This window comes from Dipodomys merriami, unplaced genomic scaffold, assembly GCF_024711535.1.
Source record: "Dipodomys merriami isolate MVZ:Mamm:240054 unplaced genomic scaffold, mDipMer1.0.p SCAF_11, whole genome shotgun sequence".
In the NCBI taxonomy this organism is placed as follows: domain Eukaryota; kingdom Metazoa; phylum Chordata; class Mammalia; order Rodentia; family Heteromyidae; genus Dipodomys; species Dipodomys merriami.
Genome location: NW_027202382.1, coordinates 30,471,943 through 30,495,685, shown reverse-complemented (window position 1 = coordinate 30,495,685; position 23,743 = coordinate 30,471,943). Strand labels below are relative to the sequence as shown.

The following is a 23,743-nucleotide window of genomic DNA, read 5'->3' as shown; positions in this document are numbered from 1 at the left end:
GGAGAGTACAAGCTCTGTAGGAAGTGACTAGAGTTTTATTACCTGTGGCTCACACCTGTAATCCTAATTACTTAGAAGGCTGAGATCTGAGGATCCAGGTTCAAAGTCATCACAGGCAAAAAAAAAGTCTATGGGACTCTTATCTCCAATTAGCCAGCAAAAAGCCACAAATGGAGGTCTGGCTCAAGTGGTAGAGCACTACCCTTGGCTGAAAAAGATCAGGGATAACTCAAGGCTCTGAGTTTAAGCCCCAGAACCTGCATGAGCGTGTGTGCACGCGCACACTCACACACACATACACACACACACACTCGCTCACAAAAGAAAGAAAGAAAGAAGAAAAGAAAAGCTAATGGGGGGCAGCAGAATGCATGATTGGAGAAATCCTGTGACAATTAATAATTCCAACTTTGGTGAACCCAGTATCCCCAAACTGATTTGATCACAATTGCACATTTCCAGACAAGATCGACCCTCAAAACATCTCAGGCCATATTTTGAGAAACTGCCTGGAGTACCAGGCTTCACACATTTACAGGAACTGTAAAATTTGTACTCATTCATCTAAATCCACAGTAAAAAGCCAAACAAACCAAGCTACTTGGGCTAAAACAGACATGCCCAGGGCAGGAGCCTTAACTCGAGAGGTAGAGACATGTAGAGTGTCATCCTAATTAGCAATTCTTGTTGGCTAACATAACCTATGAGCACAGCCAGGCCTCAGCAGATTCTGGAACCTCTTCTAGGCCAAAGGGAACTTGGCAACATGTGCCCAGCAGCTAATAAGCATTTGCAAAACAGTACACCTTGGCTTAAGTGTTCTTCCAAGAGGAAATGAGAAAGCTGAAGATCCAGCAGATCTAGCCAGAAACTCTAGGAGAAAGACAAAGGTCAAATATTTTGATGCTTACTTGTGGACTGCCACCAAAGAGTTGCTGAAGGTCTAAGTGGAAGGTGAAGGAATACCCTTGGACTGTGAACTCTGCCTTTATGGACTAAAACAAGTTGCTTGAGGAGTCAGCCCAGTGTTGCTCAATGCAGTTGAAACCTCAAATCTGAGAGCAACAAGTCAGGGTTCAAAAACAGATCATGTCTGTGAAGCCAGTCTGAGTCTCAATTTCATTTCCAAACAGACATACTGATTTCACTAGGTTCTCATAACAACCAGTATTACAAGCATTTAGTATGAATTCTGGCATAACACAAATGTATATTTGGCACTCAACAAAATGATATTCATTCCTGTCCAGTTCGATCTGTTTTTTGGTTTATCATAGTAGCTATCATTCATTGAGTTATTACTCTACCCCAGCAACAGTCTGCAAACTATGAGGTGGCAACCTATTTTTATACATAAAGTTTTATCCAAACACAGTTATGGCTCATTCATTTTCACATTTTTCTATAGCTGCTTTCTCCGCAATAGTAGAGTTGAATTATTGGGATGAGGTATCTGACTATAATTTAGTATTTAACATATCTGGGGAAATGCTGACTGACCCTTGTCAATGATCACATTACATTTTTATACAAATCTTCTAGTAGCCATAACTTTGTAACATGTGTATTATCCATACATACATCAAGAGATTGAGACAGAAATAAAGGTTCTTCTTCTAAGTCTTTCCTCCAAACACACACCAAACTCCTTACCTGAAGGCAGCTTGGAAGAGTGCTAACAGGGAGTCAATTGTCTGACTCATCCTCTATTTGCCTCATGTTTCCTTGATTTTTATCTCTCTCAAACTACATTTCTTAATTCCCTGCCATTATACCAGATTAAGTAATCCTGTCTAGAAGGAGCTTCTCCCTTTTCCTTACTTCAGTTGTTTTTAACCTGTAAGTCTACACTTTCAGAAGTGAAAATCATCATTTTCTTCCTTCTGAAATACTCTCAGGCCTTGAATAATTTCTTAGAAGCCATACTTATTTTTAGTTAATATATAGTGTTAGGTCCAATTTTCCAGCAATGATAGGTTTTTAAACTCTCCTGTCTGCTACTTCTCACTTTTTCTCCCTCTCACTTACTAATGTTCTCTCCAGGCCAGACTGAAAGAGTGCAGGATTTTCTGTACAGGCTTTTAAGAAATAACCTGAACTCAGATATTATAGTTCAACTGGTTTTGTGCCCACCCCTTCAGTTAAAAACTGACAGGTGAACATGTTCAAAATATATGCACCTCCTTATATAATAATGTATATTACATTCCATACACACACACAAACACACACACACAAAGGATATCCTCCCTTTGAACTGTTAGTACATGCTATTAGTGTATGCACCCCAGTTCCCCAGGCACACCTCCATTTTTTTGTTTTAGGAATCCAATACCTCTATCTATATTAATGAATTAGAATTTCCTTCTCAGATTTATTATATAAATGTTAATGGTCATGGAGCTTGAACTTTGGGCCTGGGTGCTGTCCCTGAGCTTTTTTAGCTCAATGCAAGGGCTCTACCACTTGAGCCACAGTGCTACTTCCTAAATGTTAATTTTTAAAAAATTGAACAATGAATCATTCTTCAAAAGGTCACATGAGACAGGGAGCTGCTGGCTCATGCTTGTAATCATACCTATTCAGAAGGCTGAGGATCACAGTTAGAAGCCAGCCCAGGCAGAACAGTCCATGACACACTATCTCCAGTGCAAGTGGAAGTGTGTCTCAAGTGGTAGAGAGTCAAGTAAAAGTTCAAGACACTGAATTCAAGATTAAATGGTGCCTGGAAAACACCAGGCACACAATAAATATTAACATGTTTGTTTCCCTCTTGATTTAAACTGCTTGAGGTCGGTCTTCCATTCTGGAGCTTTACATGTTTTCACAGAAGGGTCAGAGTCAGTATTATCATCATCTCTATTAATATATGACTGAGGGAGGAGAAAATGTTCTAGTATTTGCTCTGTCCCCCCATTTGTCCCCATTATGTGTCATGAAATCTCATCCTCTGACGTACTTCAAAGAGAAGAACCAAGAACGTTTGGGAAACACTCTGTAAACTTTCCCATTCTGGAAGAGTCCCATGAACACATAAAAGACTCTGGAAAATCCTGAAGTTAAAAAATACTAACAATAATAAGCTGGGTAATTTGGCTTAAAATAACATTTGATTTAAAAATAGTATTTTCCAAACATGTTTAATTGGGAAATCTCTTTTGCTCTGTACTAATACCTCTCAACATGCTATAAATTCTACTTTAGGAAAAGCTGCTTATAGTTACTTGAGCCCAAATCAAAAGTTAGACATAGCTCTATTTTTCAGGCACTCGTTCAGATTCCTGAAGATTTTCCACCGCCCTCAGTTATTGGGGTCCCCAAACACTGGGTCCTTTTGAAGTTAGTCCTTTGAACATAGTCACACCAACCCATGGACATCATTAAAACACTGGCTCAAAACTGATAGCTAAAAACACTGCCTGGGACTCCTAAGTCAGAATTCAATTCCCATCTCGCCCCCCCCCCCCATGGCTGTGTGACCTGGTATATGTGAGCCTGTTATCTTGTCTGCAAGTTAAAAAACAAAAGGTAGATACTTCAAAGGTGTGTTGAGGATATAGAAACTCCTTTGTAGAACTACATAACAATAACATTTAAAAAAAAGTAATCCATGTGAGATACACCAAGCACAGATATGTTCAATTGTGTTAAGTTCTTGTAGCCTTGAAATGGTTCCATTTAGAGGAAGGGAAAGTAGACACTAAAACATTTGCCTTGCCTTGGGCCACACAAATTCATTGCTGGAGTGGGCTTAAATTTCCTTGAGAATCCAGTTTCCTATTGAGAGTGCTTGAGAACTTTTTTCACTTAAGAGTCATCTTCTATCAAGGCATATAGAACTTGATTGATCTTGTTTTTTTACAGACTTTGAGGATGGTCAAAGGTTCCATCTGGCTCACTGACACAAACCTCAGTTAAGCAAAATTCCATTCATTTAAATATCAACACATTGGGTCAGAGGAGATTACCAAACCTTTCTAGTCGTGCTATGCCAAATACTTCTGCCTAGAGTCACAAGCCCCTGTTCATCTGCTCAGTTGGGTCTGTAACCTGTCCTTCCTAGATAAATCTTTTTTAATTTCTTAACATGGGCTCCAAAATTTGACAACCCAATTTCCAATGCCTGTGAAACAGCCAAGTGTATTTCTTAAAAGTTTGGATGAAGGACAAAATAGAGGAGGTAATTGTTCCACTGGGGAGTGGATTTAAATCTATTTTTGAAATAATTTTCCAGAATTTTACAGGAATCTATAGTGTTACCTGTTAGAGCCACATTTTTTGTTTTCTTTTCTGTCTAGGCAAGAAATAGAAGACTGAAAGCAAGTGCTCTGTTGAAGTTTTATTTAAAAAATTGAAACCAGACCATACCAGAGTAGTTTGTGGCCTGAATGTATCAATAGACCTAGTCATATTTCATCTGAACATTCCTTAGGTATACTAAGCCACAAATATGAATCTCATTATTGTGTCTAGATGAAAATATTTTATGTATTAAGATGTGTGGATTTAATTTGGGTGCTAATTAAACTTCTGTCCAAAGAAAGGGAGGAACACACAGTACACTAGCAATGTTTGCACTAAACAACTTACAAAAGACACATTACATATTTGGGAAGTTTTGTGCTTAATGTTGGCTAGTTGCCTTGGGTCTCAAGTGAAATACAAAATTAATTTCAAGAGAAATGTTGCCAAATCACAAGAACCAAAGATATCCTAAAATTGGGGTTTACTATGTTATAGATAGTATTTGATATTAGGTATCCAAATATAATGTCTCAGATAAAGAATATTAACAGATGCACTCTGGCTGTTAGCTCAGAAGTATATACCATGTTTCCAGTCTGTAGTGGCACTTTAGGGTGCCACAAATGTCGAATCCACAATACATGAATGAAAAGCAATTGCATTTTGTGACCCTTCAGGAGGAGTTCCGTAAGCCTTATTATTATAGAGAATGTGTTTGTCTCTTTTGTCTTGGCTTAACTCATGGCACAGCACGTAGTAGGTCTTTGATCCATAGGTACTGAAAAGATGGGATGTTGGATGGATGGATGGATGAATGGGATGAAGGATGCTGGGGTGGGGGTGGATAAATGCATAGGTGAAAAAAGTCTATAGAACCATAAAGTCCAGAAATCTCATATCACATATACTCTTCAGATTCTCCCTGCTGTTATTTCCTTAGAATGATTTCAGAATGTGGTTAAGGGAAATGTCATAAGAACTCTGTTTTTATTTTTTCAGTTTCCCTGAGGTACAAGTGAAGAAAGACATATGACATGATAATTTATACACTGTAAAACAGAAAATTCACAAAGCCATCAGTTCAGAGTTACTTTTACACTTGTGCATGATATCCAATTTCATTTGTTCTATTGTATATTTCTTAGCAAATTGCAAATATACAATAGAATGATATTGACTACAGTCACAATGCTGGACATAAGTACTTCCGTTTAAAGATCTCCCAATAGTCTAGAGAAAGAGATGCAAATTGACCAGGAAGCAGTAACTCTGTGCTTTAACATCAGCTTTGCTAATCATTTTCTGGGTAGTCTGTCTGAGGGGGTATTTCAGTTCAATTTCTCTCCAATAAGTAGAGGCAATGGGGAAATAATTTTTATATTATTAAATTTTCATATTAGTACATTTTCATATAATGCATCTATCTAGTTGGAGGTGGCTTCCCAGAATGACCAAAGCAGTATCATTCCACAGAAATGGGTTGGTATTGATTAGCAATGTCTGCCATCTGCACCAGAATGATATGTGTCGATGACATTTATCATGGCTGGACTCAGTGATCCTCTACTGCTCAAGCATAAGTTTGATTCTATAATCTGATTTCTGTCCATGTATGTGGAAAGCCAAGTGTTTCCCATTAGGAACACAGTCTTGAAAGACTAAACCACAGGCAGGCTGTTGTAGAGGAAGCCCTGGCTCAGCAGCATGGACAGCCATCCCAACAGCAGCAAGACTTTGAGAAACTTTGGCAAGGGTCCTGACCTCCCAGAAAAGAACCCCACCCCAGCTTATTCAGTGATTCATCAGCTACTGAGTTAGACAAGACAGAGTAACAGTAAACTCAGGGCTGGAGTTCTAGCCTTTTATTCTCCTAAGGATTTTAGAGTATTCCCTCATCCTGAACTCTCTGAAACACTTTTTTTCTTTATGATTGGACATTTAGTGAGGATGAAGCTACTCAAAAGTTCTCTTATGAATCTCTCATCTACCAAAAACCAGTCTTCTGTTACTCACTTCCCCCCGACAAAGGTACACTCAGATCCTGCACACTATGCACACTAGTACCAAGACCTTCTTCCTTGTGTTAGCACTATTTTGCATGCAGTATCTCATTTGCAGTTTAAAGATATTTATTGTGTAGTTAATATTACTATTGCCACTTTACAGAAAAGAAAATTGAGAGATTGAAGCAATGTTATACATCCAATACCATAGCTACTAGATAACATCATAGAGTCCCTAAAAACATAACGTTACACAGAAGGAGATGGATAGATAGATAGATAGATAGATAGATAGATAGATAGATAGATAGATAGATAGATAGATAGATAGATAGATAGATAGATATTGGTACAGCTATACCATTTTCTTGATCTACTCAACAATTGTAGGGCACCTGGACCATATCCATAACTTAGCTATGGTGAATAGTGCAGTAAGAAACATGAGTGTACAAAGTGCCTTTACTGTATCCTGACATGTAATCTTTTGCATAATTGCCCAAGAATGGTATTATAGATCATAGGGTAGATTTATGTTTAATGTTTTAATCAAGATGCATTGTACTGGTAAGCTAGCATGTGGAATTGAAACCCCTTTGTACAACTACTTAAAGATACTAAAAAGTTAATATAAAATAAATAATAGAAAGACATAAGCAGAAAATAAATGTAAGGAAATGCAAATGTCATTGGGAGAGAAAGGGATGACATTGTCCAAAAAGAAATGTCCTCTTTACCTGACTTATGTAACTATAACATCTCTGTAGATCAACTTTATAATAGCAATAAGATTTGAAAAAAGAAACATAAATGCCAAACAATTAGCATAAACTGAAATTGCAAGTCTGCATACTCTGAATTACAAGCAAGTAGCAGAGCCAAGATTTAATAGTCTTTAGCTGATTCTAGAGCAAATATTTTTTTCCAATTTGGCATTTATCACTCTTTCCAATCAGGATCTGTTTATACATCTGTCATATTTACTGCAAAGTGAACTCATTGAGAACAAAACAGACCTGTCCATTATGGGTCTCTGAAACACCCCACCACCTCCACTCTTGCTGGGGATACCCCATAGACTATTTACTCATTCAGTTAATCTCTGTGAAATTCAAGGATTAATCATTTAACTGAATTAAAGTCAGGTGTGGTGATACCTACCTATAATCCCAGAAGTCAGGAGGTGGAAGCAGGAAGATCAAAAATTTAAGGCCAGCCCTAGGCTACATAGTGAAACTATGTATCACACGGAAAAAAAAAAAAAGCAAAGAAAGGAAAGAAGGAAGGAAGGAAAGAAGTTAGTTTAATCTGCAGGGACAATTGCTGGATCCACTAACCTTGGTAACTGGGTGCCGTTTTGGCATCTTGCTAATAACTAAATGGTTAACTGTTTTTTGGTGTTGTCATTCAAACCCTCAGGGCTCAGAGGATCTTTGGTTTGAATTTTCTCCATTCTTTTAAGATCCAGGTTGTACTGGACTCATTCAAGTGTAGGGATCAGATGTCCTCAGAAAAAAAAAAAAATCCACACTTCAGGCTGTTTCCTGGCTCCTGGTTCTTCCTGACACATTCCAAGTAGGAATTTATGGAGGTTGGGAAGGACAAGGGGTGAAGAATTTCTAGAACATTTAAGAACACCCATGACTGACTGGGCACAATAAAATTCTCTTGTTTGTCAGCGAGAAAAGTTTGGTGCAAGCTGCCTCACACGTGACCAAGATGAAGTGGAAACAAAGTCATCTGCATATTCTAAGCTGAAGGGGTCACGCTTGCCTCTGCAAACCTGGAATGTTTCACATTATACCTAGGTCAACAAGATAAATATACGCTGTGAGCTGCTCAATATGAAGTCATTACTAAGTCTGAAATGTGCCTCTCTAGCCAGTTGGGAGGGTTTTCTTTTATCTAAATTTAAAAAAAAAATGACAGCTTTATTGTTTATTCTCCAGCTGTGACCAGGGAAAAATTTAAGCATGTTGATTCCTGCTTCTAGTGATGGTCTTTGTCCTGTGGCGAGATGTCTAAAAATAACCATAAGTGTATTCCATGCTGACTTCAAAAGGTTAGCTACCAAATCACTCATGTAGGAAGATCTTGCTCCTGGGGTGCTAAAAACTGCCATCCTGTGACAAATCTCCCCAATATACCCATCCAGTGGCCCTTACTTTGTACTTGGAAGCTACAGAGACAAGCAAAAGTCTACTTCCTTAAGAATTCTACCCAGTGGCCTTGCCCCCCTCCCCTCCCCAACGTTGGCTTTCTCAGCTATAGGACTCACAAGCACAGGTCTACAGGCTTTCCTCCCCAAACCTTTCCTTACTGATCACTTCCTAGAAAGATAAGAATCATCAGGTACTTTCAAGGGAGCCTGATTCTTCGTGTCTCACTGGAATCTCCCAAACAACAATCTCAAGTACTTTTCCTTCAGTTTGACCTCACAGGAGATATAAGTTAGCCAGTTGTCTATGTGGAGACTATTTTGCATTCTTAAAAGTCATTATTTGCTCCCTCCTCTCTGGAATAAATATTTCTATTCCACGTAAATGGATCATCACAAGGTTTACCTCGTCATCCATCAGAGATTGCTGCAGCTCTTGTGATCTAGGTCCGAGATACTGCTGAACCGTGGACTGGATTCCAAAGGAGAAATCCAATTCCAGCTTAAGGAAAAGGAGATGAGCACAGATTGTTGCTAGGTTCTTTTCTCAGGAGTGCAACAATATGGCAGCTAGTGTTTACCTAGTACTTACTCTGAGTTTGACACCAGTCTGTGTACTCTATCCACAGATCTTCCTCAATTCTATTGGTAATGGCTTTAGAAATGGCATCAGGATAGGTAGTAGTTTGCCAAAGGTACAGATCCAAGGAATGGCATTTGAACCCAGATGTGTCTAATTGTAAAGTTTAGGCATTTTTCCACAATACTGAAGGTCTGACAGGTCTCACGAGCAGTATGTGCCAGTGGGCTTTCCAGATTTGCCTTTCCTTCCTTTAAGCAATAGGGTATTTGGCTGTGTCTGCATACATTTCTTAAGTAAACACTGAAAACTCCCTACTCTGCCACTATCTTCTCATTATTACACTACATGTTTTGTCCTGGCGTCTCAGAAAACAGCTCCAGTGGCTTTTTAGATGGAAATCTAAGTCATTTAGCAACATACACAGACAAGTATTAGGTAAAAGTCCATCCTAGAGCATTCCTTCCAAGCTTGGTCCATGGCCCTTCCTCAGCAAAGATTTTTTTTTTAAGAGCTAATAGTGAATGAGAAAAGGTAGGGGGAAAGAAGCACTTTGTGAAGGCAAAGAGAGTTAAAGCAAACATTCATTCTAATAGAGCATGCAATCGATAAATAGTTGTCCACTAAACAAGTAAGATAAATGGCATTGGCTTTCAAGAAGAAAATGTACAAACTCTCCTTCATAATAATCTTCATCCAGTAGCTTTAGCTATATCACAGATATATGGGATAGTTATTAAGGAAATAAATTTGAATAAGAAAGCATTCTAAAAAGAGGGGTTTTTGTTGCTTTGCTTTGTTTTCCCTAAACTATAGAGCAGATGATCTATATAGATATTGCTTAGATAGTTGGTTAGTTCTCAGTATAAGTACAGTAGGGATATGTATATAGAGACAACCTACTTAAATGCACAGCTAGAGGTCTCCAGAGCCCTGTAGTTTTCCATGCCAATTCCCTCTCCAGATGTGGCAAGGTGGTGATCCTTCGGGATCAAATGGATGGCTTTGTAAGATCTTTGTCAGGAGAACACTGATGGCTCATACCTCGTAGTTACTCAGAAAGCTGAAATCTAAGGATCCCAGTTTGTCACGATGTGTACAGATCACTCACCCATGCATCTACAGCACAACTTTATTCAGTATTAAAACTCCACCAAGTTTAGCCATGTCTTCCTATCCTCACTCAATGGTTTCCAAAGTCCCTTTGACATCTCACCTTTCCTCTGCTCATATAGGTGAATAACCACAAGACAGGTGAGTAGGACACTTTTGTAAAGTCAGAACTGTTTCATGGTACCCACTCTTGTTCTCTGCACTGTTTTTATCTAATTTATCTCACTGACATCATGAGATTAGTGGATTCAGCAGAAATTCTATCCTTTCCAATAAGGACAATTCCTTTTTTTACAAACCCCATAAGCAGTTCAATTCTATATCCATAATGCAGATCCTTTGCATTGTTTCTAACTCTGTTCCCTAAATATTCAATAGATGATTCCATTTTTCTTTTGAATTCTATTGTTAAGACCCTAAGGGTAAACACTTACTTATTTCTAATACCCACAGAACTCTCTAATGGAAAACTTGGTAGGAATTCTAGAAGTACTGTTTAACTGAAGGCCCATAGACACCCTCTCTGTTGCAGTGAATCTTGGTTAAAACAGTAGGTTCAGGAGCATTTTGCCAGGCTCTTGTAAACCTGGACATTTGAAGGTTCTAGATATGAACCAAGGAGAAAGGAAATGAAGAGCAGAGACAGAAGCTCAGCTAGGATGAAAACCTAGTTTGCTTTTGATGCCTTTTATCTTGTTCTCTGCCTCTCACAACAGAAGAGAAGCAGCAGATAGTGTTAATATTTTTTTTGGTAGAGTCAGTCATAAGAAATATTAGGACTTACAGAATATTTACTCAAGACAATTCACAACAATATAATTCACTCAGAGGGCATGGCTGTTGTAAATATTGGAGGAAATCATAAATAAGTGATAAAACCTGGCAGTAGTATTATAATCTTCACTCTAAGTAAAATGTGGTGTGAGAAAAAGGAGGTCTATAACTTGCCCATGGACCCAGAACTGGACCTGAGATGAAAGGGCAGGCCCATAGTGAAGCGACTAGCACAACCATGTTCCATGCAGCATTATTTACAACCACCAAGATATGGATCCAACCCAAATGCCCCTTAATGGACGAAAGGATAAAGAAAATGTGGTATATATGCACAATGGAATTCTATGTTTCCATCAGAAAGAATGATATTGTACCATTCATAAGGACATGGAAAGACTTGAAGAAAATTCTATTAAGCATAGTAAGCCAGACCCAAAGAAACATAGGTTGCATTGTTTCCCTCATTTCTTGTAACTAAATGTGCCTATAAATCTACAAGTAAACATATTAGATGGTAAAAGACAAAAAAATGTACTTGGACATTCATGATATTCCCACAGTGACACCAAAGAAGGCTATTCTTAGGAGAGGACAACAAAGGCTCACTTACTACATGCATATGACCATATAAAATGAACTCCAAGAAATTGAATCAAGAGGTTTTTGTTATTTGTTTGCTTTTTTTCTCCCTCTTTTTTCCCCCCTCTCCTTTGTCATTGTTTTTGCTTTCTGTACAGTTTTCTTGTAAGTTTTGTTTGGGGAGGATAAAGTGAGAGCACAGAAATGGTGGAAAAAAGGGTGAACAAATGCAGCAGTGCTACTCACTAGATACTATGTTGAAAATGAACTATTTAACTTGGAGGAGCATTGGGAGGGAAAAACTGGAAGAAAGTGAGTGAGGGTTGACATTGTTCAAAAAGAAATGCACTCATTACCTGACTTACGTCACTATAACCCTTCTGTATATCACATATATTAACACATACTAACAATTTTTTTGAAGGCAGGCCTATCTTACTCCAATGTTTTATACTTTTCTCCTTCTTTTTCCCCTTATAGAAATTGCACAGGGAATGAAATCATTCCTTTCAGTTCACAAAATTTTTTTAGAGACCTATTTTGTATCCTCGTTGCAGTATATATAAAGGAACATCAAAAGGTTTCAAACAAAGGAAGTATAAAGGCAAATTCCCCTTGGAATTGTAAATATTCAAATTCCAATAGTAGTAGATACTAACAAGTCTGTTGTTTTCCTTTGTTTACTTGTAGAAAATTGTTCTCACAAGAAGACTGAGGACAACTGGCTTCTATTCCACTCAGGACTTAGAAATCCCAAATTCTGCTGGGAGTAAGACCTCCTAGAACCACAGAGACACACACCTAGCCAATCCCTTTGCCATCATGGGATTCATGACTCGGCTACTGTCAGGCATTTTGCTAGCATTGCTTGCCCTCCCTTCTGAAGGTGGGGTCCTGAAGAGAATCATCCGACACAAGCGACAGAGTGGGGTGAATGTCACCTTGCCAGAGGAGAATCAGCCAGTCGTGTTTAATCATGTCTATAACATCAAGCTACCCGTGGGGTCACAGTGTTCTGTAGATCTGGAATCAGCCAGTGGGGAAAAGGACCTGTTCGCACCTTCAGAGTCCAGTGGAAGTTTCCAAGAACACACCGTGGATGGAGAGAATCAAATCGTGTTCACACATCGCATCAACATTCCCCGCCGGGCCTGCGGCTGCGCCGCTGCCCCAGACGTGAAGGATCTGCTGAGCAGACTGGAGGAGCTAGAGGCCCTGGTGTCCTCCCTGAGAGAGCAGTGCACCATGGGAGCAGGCTGTTGTCTCCAGCCTGCAGAAGGTAGGACCTGGGCATAGCCTGGGTAGATGGGAGAAATGATGGACACCATACAATCAGCCCACTTGTTTCCAATGTGGTTTCTTGGCAGACTCCTCTTGAAAGGTCTTCATTGGAAATCAAACAAAGAAAAATATTTAATGTCATGTAACTGTGGAGAATGTAGCCATCTCTTTCTTACTCCTAAAGGAGTCAGGGTGGCAAGTGCTTCTTGGAAGAATTGTTAGGCCTTTGAGAAATCTGCTTTATAAAATTCTAGTTGACTCCAATTCCATGTTGCTAAAACATATTTACTACAAGATCTACTAGTTCCCCACCCCAGTATCTATGAGCATACCATAAAATTCCTGTCCCAAATTGGCATTCTGAATAAGACACTGGTATTGCCTCATCATCTCATTGCACAAATGGGGAAACTGTGGCTCAGAAAGGAAGGTATGTTTTTCACAGTTCTATAGTAAGGAGCTGACTTAGGTCTTAACATAGTGTTCCATGCTCATTAGTCTTACAAATGTACAATGCTGCTTGGGGTAGTATTGAATCTGTGGGAGTTGAAAAATGTTCTAATGTAACAAACGTAACACTAAAGGTGGTGGCAATAATGATGATGGTGATGGTGGTGGTGGTGGTGGTAACCACCATCATGACTTAAGTCCTCTTGTCTACTAAGTATTACTATATTGTTATATTTTTCCAACTACCCTTTAATATAATGTTTGATAGCCCTCTACAGTGCTAAGAATTGAGACAAGTTAACCAAATTGCACAAGACAACACCTAAACAAGGAGAGATGGAGATAGTGAATGCTCCTGTATGCATTCAGAACTTATCCTGTACTCTTAATCACATCTCTCCATGTGTATCCCATATTAGAGAATGTGGCTGCTCTAAAATTTTATCTTCATCTTCAATTGCAGAAGGCAATAGACCTACAGGAATTTCAACAACAATTTCAAATAACAAACAACTGACGTTGTTTCAACAACTTCAAATCCCTAGTTCAACCACTCAGGACAAAACAAAACAAAACAAAACTACCAGAAAGTACTCTGAGACCTAATTACCCCACCTGGAGAAAAGTGTAAGACATGTTCTGGGCTTCTAAGAAAAAGTTTTAAAGTTTTCTGCCAATTCCATGGCAAAATGTCAGAGTTGGCAGAAATAATTATTTAGAGAAGCACTATCTGATTAAAATATGATGTGAACATACAGGTGATCTTAAATCTTCTAGTAATCTCATTTAAAAGTGAAAAGGAATAGGTAAAACTAATTTCGATCATCTATTGTATTTAACCCACAAGAACCAAAATATCCATTCTTTTTCAGACTAGAATCAATATAAAACTAGTTAAAGAGTGTTTTGTGGCTTATTTTCATGGTAAATCTTTGAAATCTGATATACAGTATATATATATATATATATATATAATGCACATATATTATGCTTACAGAATATCTCAGCTCAGATGGGCCACAATTTTCCATGTTTATCAGTCATGTGTGTCCAGCAGCCACATTATTGGAAAGCACCTCTTAGATTCTCATTGTTCAAATTAGCTTAAAAAGAATATATATGTCATCCCTTCCCTCTGTCAGGAAGGAGATAACACACACTACAAATGTGTTTAGGTGCAGAGATATGAAAGTCACTGTACATCTTTCTCCTTGAGTTCAGAGCAGTGACTCTTAAAACTTCAGCCAAGCTGCTGGGTATCTGTGGCTCAGGCCTTTCATCTTAGCTACTCAAACGGCTGAGATCTCGATGATCACAGTTCAGAGCGGGCAGGGGCAGAAAAATCCATAAAACTTCATCTCCTAAATAAATAACCAGCAAAAATTTAGGCTGGAGGAATGACTCAAGTGGTAGATCACCAGGCAAGCAAGCAAGCCAAGCAGATATGAGCCTTTAGTATTAGCTAGGGCAGTTAGAAGAATGTTTGAACTAAGCCACTACTCATATTCAAAATGCAGGCCTGACCTGCCTTCCTCAGACCCCCCACTACTGCCTTCCAGAAGGTGAAAAGGGAAAACACAAAAGCTTAAAAGTTTTTGGAGGCTGAGTGAAAGCTGACTGAATTAGAAAGCCATTCCTTAGCTATGGGAAATTAGAAAGTCTGTTATCTTCCAAATTCATACACTGACCTGAGCTAACCACCCCCCCCCAAAAAAAAGAAAACAAAACACAAAACTTTGATAAAGCAGCTAAAATCACAAGGAACTTATAAGTGAGCTCTCAATGTCCTTATTTAACCCTGCTCACTGTGTTCCCCCCCAATCCTCCCCTCCCCCCCACCAGGAAGTAGGCTATCAAGTCTTACTTGACTTAGGACCTAAGTCTAAATCCCACCTCAAATGTACCATTGAGACAACACACAGAATTGAGTCCACCTCACACCTATTTCTTGGACACCTAGTGGGAACTGATTGGGTACCAGGAAAGTGACAAACAGCCCTCACTTAATGCCTTACATAAGTCAGCGACTCAGTCACTGAAGTCTTGAGACCCCCTAGGAGGGCTGGAAACACACGTGCACGGAGGAAGATGGGTTTCTCGGTTCCCCACCTGGTATCACTCACTGGACACGAATCCCATCTGAGTTCGGGGCTGCTCCCGTCCGTCCGTGGGTCGGTCTGGAGAAGTCCCTCTGTCTAACGCCAGCTCCCCTTCCTCTTGTCTTTCCGCCCGCCAGGCCGCCTGGACTCCAGGCCTCTCTGCAGCGGCCGGGGCAACTTCAGCACGGAAGGCTGCGGCTGTGTTTGCGAACCGGGCTGGAAAGGCCCCAACTGCTCGGAGCCCGAGTGCCCGGGCAACTGCAGCCTGCGCGGCCAGTGCCTGGACGGGCAGTGCGTGTGCGCCGCGGGCTTCGCGGGCGCCGACTGCAGCGAGCCGGCCTGTCCCTCCGACTGCAACGACCAGGGCCGCTGCGTGCAGGGCGCCTGCGTCTGCTTCGAGGGCTACACGGGGCCCGACTGCGGCCGGGAGGTCTGCCCGGGGCCCTGCAGCGAGGAGCACGGCACCTGCGTGGACGGGCGGTGCGTGTGCCGGGAGGGCTTCGCGGGCGCCGACTGCCGCGAGCCCCTGTGCCTCCACGGCTGCCGCGGCCGCGGGCGCTGCGTGGAGAACGAGTGCGTGTGCGACGAGGGCTTCACGGGCGACGACTGCGGCGAGCTCATCTGCCCGCACGACTGCTTCGACCGCGGCCGCTGCCTCAACGGCACCTGCGACTGCGACGAGGGCTTCGCGGGCGAGGACTGCGGCCAGCTCGCCTGTCCCCACGACTGCCGCGGCCGGGGCCGCTGCCACGAGGGCCAGTGCGTGTGCGACGAGGGCTTCGCGGGCCCGGACTGCGCCGAGCGGCGCTGCCCGGCCGACTGCCACCACCGCGGCCGCTGCCTGGCCGGGCGCTGCGAGTGCGACGCGGGCTTCGCGGGGCCCGACTGCGGGGAGCGGCAGTGCCCGCGGGGCTGCGGCGGGCGCGGCCGCTGCGCCGACGGCCAGTGCGTGTGCGACGAGGGCTACACCGGCGAGGACTGCGGCCAGCGGCGCTGCCCCGGCGACTGCCACGGCCGCGGCCGCTGCGTCCAGGGCCGCTGCGTGTGCGAGCCGGGCTACCAGGGCTTCGACTGCGGCGACATGAGCTGCCCCGGCGACTGCCACGGGCGCGGCCGCTGCGTGAACGGCATGTGCGTCTGCGACGACGGCTTCACCGGCGAGGACTGCCGGGAGCGCCGGTGCCCGCGCGACTGCAGCCTCCGCGGCCGCTGCGTGGACGGCCGCTGCGAGTGCGAGCCGGGCTTCGCGGGCCCCGACTGCGCGCAGCTCGCCTGCCCCGCCGACTGCCACGGCCAGGGCCGCTGCGTGGACGGCCAGTGCGTCTGCCACGAGGGCTTCATGGGCCGAGACTGCCAGGAGCGCAGGTGTCCCGGCGACTGCCACGGCCAGGGCCGCTGCGTGGACGGCCGGTGCGCCTGCCACGAGGGCTTCGCGGGCCCCGACTGCGCGCAGCGCTCCTGCCCCAGTGACTGTCACGGCCTGGGGCAGTGTGTGTCCGGCCGCTGCATCTGCCAGGAGGGCTATGCCGGGGAGGACTGCTCCGAGGGTGAGTATGTGAGGCCCGCGGGCCCGGGGCGAAGACTTCGGGCTGGCGCAGCCCACACACGGAATCAGGGTCAGGATGCACGTGCCCCCCGTAGCGGTGGCCTGCGTCTGGGTTACAACTCTGGGGGTGGAGCCCGAAAAGGGTGAACGAAGGGCGTACTGCTGACCCAGGAACCCCGGCCTGAAAGCAAGGGACTGATGGGTCTGAAAGATGAATCAGAGCCTGTTGATGGTGGCTGACTGCTGTCACCCTAGCTACTCAGGAGGCTGAAAGCTGAGAATCATGGCTCCAAACCAGCTAGGGCAAAAAAAAAAAAAAAAAAGACTCTGAGATTCTAATCTCCCATGAACCAGCAAAAAGCCAGAGGGGAGGTGTTGTACAAGTAGGTAGAACACTAGAAACCATGCAAGAGTGTAAGGTCTTGAATCCAAGCCCCAGCTCCCCCACAGAATTAAGTAAATGGATGAATGAATTGAAAGAATGAATGGATGGATGGTTATGCCAGACTCCTCAGTGAAGTCGGCCTGCATTTTAGAGAAAGTGGTACAAGATTTCAGGGCACACAGCTTTACACCTCTATGCTGACAGTGAAAAGACAGGTCAAGGGAAGCAAACCTAGATTCTACAAGACACACTGCTGACCTCAGATGTCCTTTTTTATTTCTGCCAGTGTCCCCTCCCAAAGACCTTATAGTGACCGAAGTGACCGAGGAAACTGTAAACCTGGCCTGGGACAATGAGATGCGGGTCACCGAATACCTTATCATGTACACGCCTACCCATGCCGATGGCCTGGAAATGCAGTTCCGTGTGCCTGGGGACCAGACATCTACCACCATCCGGGAGCTGGAGCCCGGTGTGGAGTACTTCATCCGTGTGTTTGCCATCCTGGAGAACAAGAGGAGCATCCCTGTCAGTGCCAGGGTGGCCACTTGTGAGTGGGCAGAGCCCCTCTGGGTGGGCTCATCTGGCTTTGTCTCCCCCCTTCGGTGTGCCTCCCCCCAGTCCTTACTCCTTCAATCCTACCATTGTTCTATGTGTAGTTATTTTAATTTAGAACCTAGAACCAGACTTAAGTCCACTGAATATTTTCCTAAAGAAACTAATTTTCTACTTAATCTCCCTCTTTGCTTTCCTTGTGCCCTTTTAACATTGGCAGGTAATACTTAACCAAGTGTCTGCCATGCACCAGACTTCGTTTTCACTACTCTGCAAATATTAACTCACTGTTAACTGCATGAACTGATGGGGAAACTGAGACTCTGTAGTACACCATCTCAACCAAAATTCCACAGTTAATCAGCAGCAGAGATGGGACTTGAGCTTGAGCAGTCCAGGTGACGTTCTAGAGAGCTCATTAGCTGGTTCTATTTTTTTAAGCGGATAATACTTAGGATTCAGATTGTTCCTTTAAGTCTCAGTATCCGTATAATTCCCTTCATATCTGAAAAGCAAGTTATGGCTTGAAGATGGCCCTTAGTTGCTTAGCAATTACAACAGTGGCTGCCACTTCCCAAATCTGTGCTGCGTGACAGGAGCCAGTCTCTTGTCTATGACAAAATACATCACTCGGAACTCTTTGCATTCCCAGGCACGGCAGTCGCCTCCTTCTCTCCAATTTACAGGCAATTTACAGGACTTTCTCAAGGTCGCAATGTTAAGGATGGTGAAGCTTGCTGGGTGGCTCAGGCTTGGAATCCTAGCTACTCAGGAAGCTGAGAACTGTCAATCACAGTTTAAAGACACCCTGGGTAGGAAAGTCTGTAAGACTCTAATTGCCAATTAACCACCAAGAAAGGCTGGAAGTCACACTGTGACTCAAGGGATAGAGCACATGCCTTGAGCAAAATGAAGCCCAGAGACAGCACCCAAGCCCTGAGTTCAAGCCCCAGGACCAACAAACAGACACAGGCACAGGCACACAGACAGATAGACAGACACACACACACACACACACACACACACACACACACACACACACACACACACACACACACACACACACACACACACACACACACACACACACACACACACACACACACACACACACACACACACACACACACACACACAGAATGGTGAAGCTTAAGATTTTGGCCCAAGTCTGATTCCAAAATCTGGACTTAATTACAGTTAACTATGTAAAATTGCCAGTATCCTATTACATGGTTGGTCTTAATAGTTACTAGTTTTCAAGGAGCAAAATAGCAGACAGAATCCCAGAAGAACAACTTCTAGAGAGAGGCCAGTTCTGATTATCAGCCCCTGGATGACAGGCATCCATCATGAGCTGATAATGAGTAGAATCAGGGCTGTGTGGCTCCCACCACAGATCTGCCCCCTTCCTTACAGTATTGTTTGTGCTGTTTCTTATAGACTTGCCTGCACCTGAAGGCCTAAAATTCAAGTCCATCAAGGAGACATCAGTGGAAGTTGAGTGGGATCCTCTAGACATTGCTTTTGAAACATGGGAGATCATCTTCCGGAATATGGTGAGATACAGAGAACAGATGTATTTGACCTCAAGGATCTGAAAGGGAGTCAAAGGATTCTACAGACTCAAGTAACTCTTTCCTCAACTTTGGCGGGAAGACAAAGCTCCGGCAACTTGTAGTTTTGCATGTGCATTTTAAGTGATGTTGAGTGTTTCTCTGATTTTAGTAAGTTAGAAAGTGCAGGGTTTAGAACTGAGAATGTAGGCAAACAAGGTCCTCTCAAGTCCCACCTTGTACATTCCTAAATGTCTGCAAACACATGTTGGATCTGAGCAGCTGTTCCCCCAAGCCCAAAAGCATGGGAGAGGCCGGCAACATTGTTTCTGGGTATAAATCCAAGCTCTGCTACCAACTAGTTATGTGATTATAGGAAAATCACTCAACTTCTCAGATGCCAGCCTCCTGGTCTCTCAAAAGAAAGGTTGAATTTACAGGTCATAATTCCTTTGGCACTCACTTTCAGGCATTGGACTTGTGTATAAGAGGGTAGGTAGAGAGATCTACAAGAGACAGAAATGAACTTGAGAAACAAAATGTCTATCAATTCTGTATCCTCAGCACTCCAAATGCCAATCCAATTCACAGTGAACTACCTAGTGAATGAAATTGATGCAACAAAGAATGAAGCCCACAAATGAAAGCGGTACCACCTCTCTAAGTCTAACCCTACTGCTTCCTTCTATCTTGCAGAATAAAGAAGACGAGGGAGAGATCACCAAAAGCCTACGAAGGCCAGAGACTTCTTACCGGCAAACTGGTCTTGCCCCTGGGCAAGAGTATGAGATATCTTTGCACATTGTGAAGAACAACACCAGGGGTCCTGGCTTGAGGAGGGTGACGACAACCCGTGAGTATTACAATGATGGAACCAATTGTGCCTCAGGTACCTTCTGGTGCATCTGTGTCAATGAGCTTCTGTTCATTATCAAGAAGGCTCCATGTTATAGCTCACACAACACATTTCTACGGGTTCATGATTTTGGATTGATGGGCTGTACTAGATGGGCTCATTGATGCATCATGCATCTCCTTCCAGGGAAGAAGGGGAGAGGGAAGGCTTGCGGGTCTGGTATGACCTCAGCCAGATGGTCTCATCTTCACGAGACTAACTGGGACCTGTGCACTGGACTATTGAGCAGGCCTCAAACCGGCAGTCCCACACTGCTGTCACACAAACACCAAGATGAGCCCAAGTCTAAGGGTTAGGGAAACAGGTCCATCTTTGATAATAGGAACTCAAAAGACACATTCTCAGGAGGTAGAGATGAAGAAGGATATGATTTAAACCACTATGATGTAAACTATATACCCCATCATCTCATTTAAATCTAACACCCAGTGCTAAGGTAAGAAACAGGGCAAATATTCTTGTTATTATATTTAAAACGTAGAAAATAAGCCTGAGAAAATTAAGAGTCATTTTGCTTTTACGTTTTAAAAAAAATTATCTTTAAGTAGTTGTACAAAGAGTTTTTGATTTAACGTGTCATTTTATTAGTATACTGCCTCTTGGTCAGTGCTATCCCTTGGATCATTAAGAAGCAAAATCATCTTAATACCTCATAGTTTGTACAGTCAGTGCTACAACTATTAGAACCTTAGTCAGGACAACTATTAGAACCTTACCTCCATTATCACCAGCACTCAACAGGCTACTTGGTTGTTCTTGTTGTTTTCAGAAAGTTGATTTCATGTATCAACAGAAATCTAAACAAGATTTCACTCAAAATGACTGTTATCAAAACTTCTTAGAGTAGAATAAGCTTTAGCATAACTAGAACATTTTTATTTATTTATTTATTTATTTTGGGTCTGGTTGTGGGGCCTGAACTCTGGGCCTGGGCGCTGTCCCTCAGCTCTTCAGCTCAAGGCTAGCGCTCTACCACTTGAGCCACAGCGCCACTTCCGGCTTTTTTCTTTTTGCTTATGTGGTGCTGAGGAGTGGAACCCAGGGCCTCATGCATGCAAGGCAAGTGCTCTACCACTGAGCCACCTTCCCAGCCCCTAACTAGAACATTTGATAAGAAAAAAAATATGAATTTGGAGTTGCTTTTCTAGGAAGAAATATTTGTCAAAAAAAAGAGAAAGAACCTAATCTTGCATTGCCATTTAGGAAAACCTTTTTTTTTTTTCAAGATTGCATATGTGCTAGTTCTCTAAGGAGTTGAATCTTCTTGGCAGGAGGTTGCTGGAAAAGTTAAATCTGTTGACTAATGACAAGAAAGAACAGCTTGCACTAAGACATTTGCACATTTTTGCCTAGCTCAGGGCCAATGCATAAGACTGGCTCTTTCATAGTAAGTGTTTTCCATCATCATGACAAAATCTCTCTGTGGTAGGTCGAAAGCAGGTACAGGCAGGAAAAAAAATCATTAGATCACCAGAAAAGCATAGAAAGGATCAAGCAAATGCTTATTCACCGAACAGAAAACACACCCAAAACACAAAGGACAATTCTTTTGCCTGCCCTTTTCTTTTTATTCCAAATGTAAGGAATGGCTATTTTCTTCTTATGGAAGAACAAACACCTCCAATGTTTGAATTTTCAGAGTTACGCAAATAGCAACTTAAAAGACGTATACTAACCTATTCTTTTTAGTGACATACTGGAAGTTTGTCCAGTTCTGAATGGCCTTAAATTTTTAGTATAAAACATGTTTGTTCTTTCTCTCTGGTACCTTCCTAAGATCGTATTGTAGCTCTTTTTGATATGTAGAAATCGATGAAAGGCATTGCCATAGAAAAGAGAAACAACAAAGGTCTGGATCTCATCACTCTTCAGTTTAACTTCTATTTTCACTATTCACTAGCCTGGTGGAAAAGTCTTGATTATTTAAACCCCAGATCCAACATGCATTTACAGTATTTTCCTTGTGAGGTGGTTCTACAAATAGAAACATACATGACACAAAAAAAGCCTGTTCTGGGGAGGAAAGGGATGGTAGGGGAAAAACAAAGGAGAGGGTAACAATGCTCAACAGGAAATGGACTCATTACCTTGCTCATATAACTGTAACCCCTCTGTACAGTATCTACAATTTTAAAAAGTATAAAATGATTTTTTTAAAAGGCCTGTCCTGTTAGTATGCAACATTCAAAGGACCCTAAGCTAGGAGGATATCAGTGACCTTAGATGAACCCCGAACTCTGTAATGAAAAAGTTCCCAGAAAGGGAGGAAGAATGGTCTGACTTCTTAAACACCAAGCAGGAGGATCATGACTCATTTGTAACATCCTTCTCATTATAAGCTATCATCTGCAAGCTGAGACCAATACCTAGACTTCAAAAATTAAGACACTACAAGCATCATCACGATGCATGGTGAATTAGTTCTCTTCTTGCTCCTTGCACAAAGCTTACAACCTTTTATCAGACATTTTTTTGACCAAAGCTGAAGACACAGACTTATTTTAGAAAGAAGAAACATCTTCCAAATACCAAGTAGTGGCATGTTATCACATTCCTGTCTCTATGCTAGGGATCAAGAAGGGACAAAGATTCATTCTCTGAGTAATGAATGAATAAGTGAGTAAATGAATCAATGAGTGACCCTATCTGAATCACGTCAAACTGTGGAGAAATCTGTTACAGGATAGGGAGGAAAGCAGACTGTTAGCCAGCTCTTTCAGGACAGGAGCAGCCTTAGGGAGAGAGAATGGGTTTAGGTGATTGCACATGGCTAAAGGAGGCTTCGGGCTGGGAGATAAACTGTAAGAGAGATTTCCAGGGATGGATGGGAACATTTTGGACTGGGTAGGATGAGCTCAGGAAAAAGGGGAAAGGGAAAAAGGGAAAGGGAAAGAGACTAGAAAGTGACAAACTCCCTGGAAGTGTGCTCCCATAAGTCTGAGCAGCCTGCTGCCAGAGCACTAAATACGAGTGGCTAGAGCAAGAATTGAGTTTAACAGTACAACAGGACAAGTCAAGATGCAGATATGAAGACAAGAAAGGACTGAAAGAACAAAGAATTCTTTTCATCAAAAGGAACTTCCACACCCTATAGCAATAGACCACTGCCTCAAATCTCTGCTCCATTGTTCAAATGGAAAAGTTAGTAAGCACCCAGGAAAGTTTGGCCTAATTTTTAAAAGGAAGAGAGCAACTAGATCAATTTTGTTCAGAGGAGATATCCTCTATGTTCCCTTAACTAATCAGAGTATTAATGGTGATAATAACAACAAAATCTTTTATTATATAATAGCCCATGTCCCAGGCTCTATGCTAGATGGTTTCTTTGTGAGCATTATCTCCTTTCCTACTTAGAAAAAATATACACTCATGACATATCATAATCCCTACCTATAGCTTATCAACTAGGAAATTGAGGTTCCAAAAGATAAAATAAGAAGTCAGTATGTATCTTATTCATTCATTCATGGGTCTGCTCAGTCACTGGCTCTGGCCTTGATCTC

At 42.4% G+C, this 23,743-nt stretch overlaps 1 protein-coding gene across 3 annotated transcripts in view; it reads left to right on the top strand.

The window, feature by feature from the left end:
• The window catches only part of Tnc (tenascin C), an 84,667-nt gene that overhangs the window by 10,298 nt on the left and 50,626 nt on the right, over positions 1–23,743 (top strand). For all 3 annotated transcript variants that reach the window (XM_070012286.1, XM_070012277.1, XM_070012291.1), the window contains exons 2-6: positions 12,146–12,734; positions 15,423–16,832; positions 17,503–17,766; positions 19,212–19,327; positions 20,021–20,177. In XM_070012286.1, coding sequence (XP_069868387.1) covers positions 12,278–12,734; positions 15,423–16,832; positions 17,503–17,766; positions 19,212–19,327; positions 20,021–20,177 — 2,404 coding nt within the window. In that variant the 5' untranslated portion in view covers positions 12,146–12,277. The remainder of the gene's footprint in view (positions 1–12,145; positions 12,735–15,422; positions 16,833–17,502; positions 17,767–19,211; positions 19,328–20,020; positions 20,178–23,743) is intronic.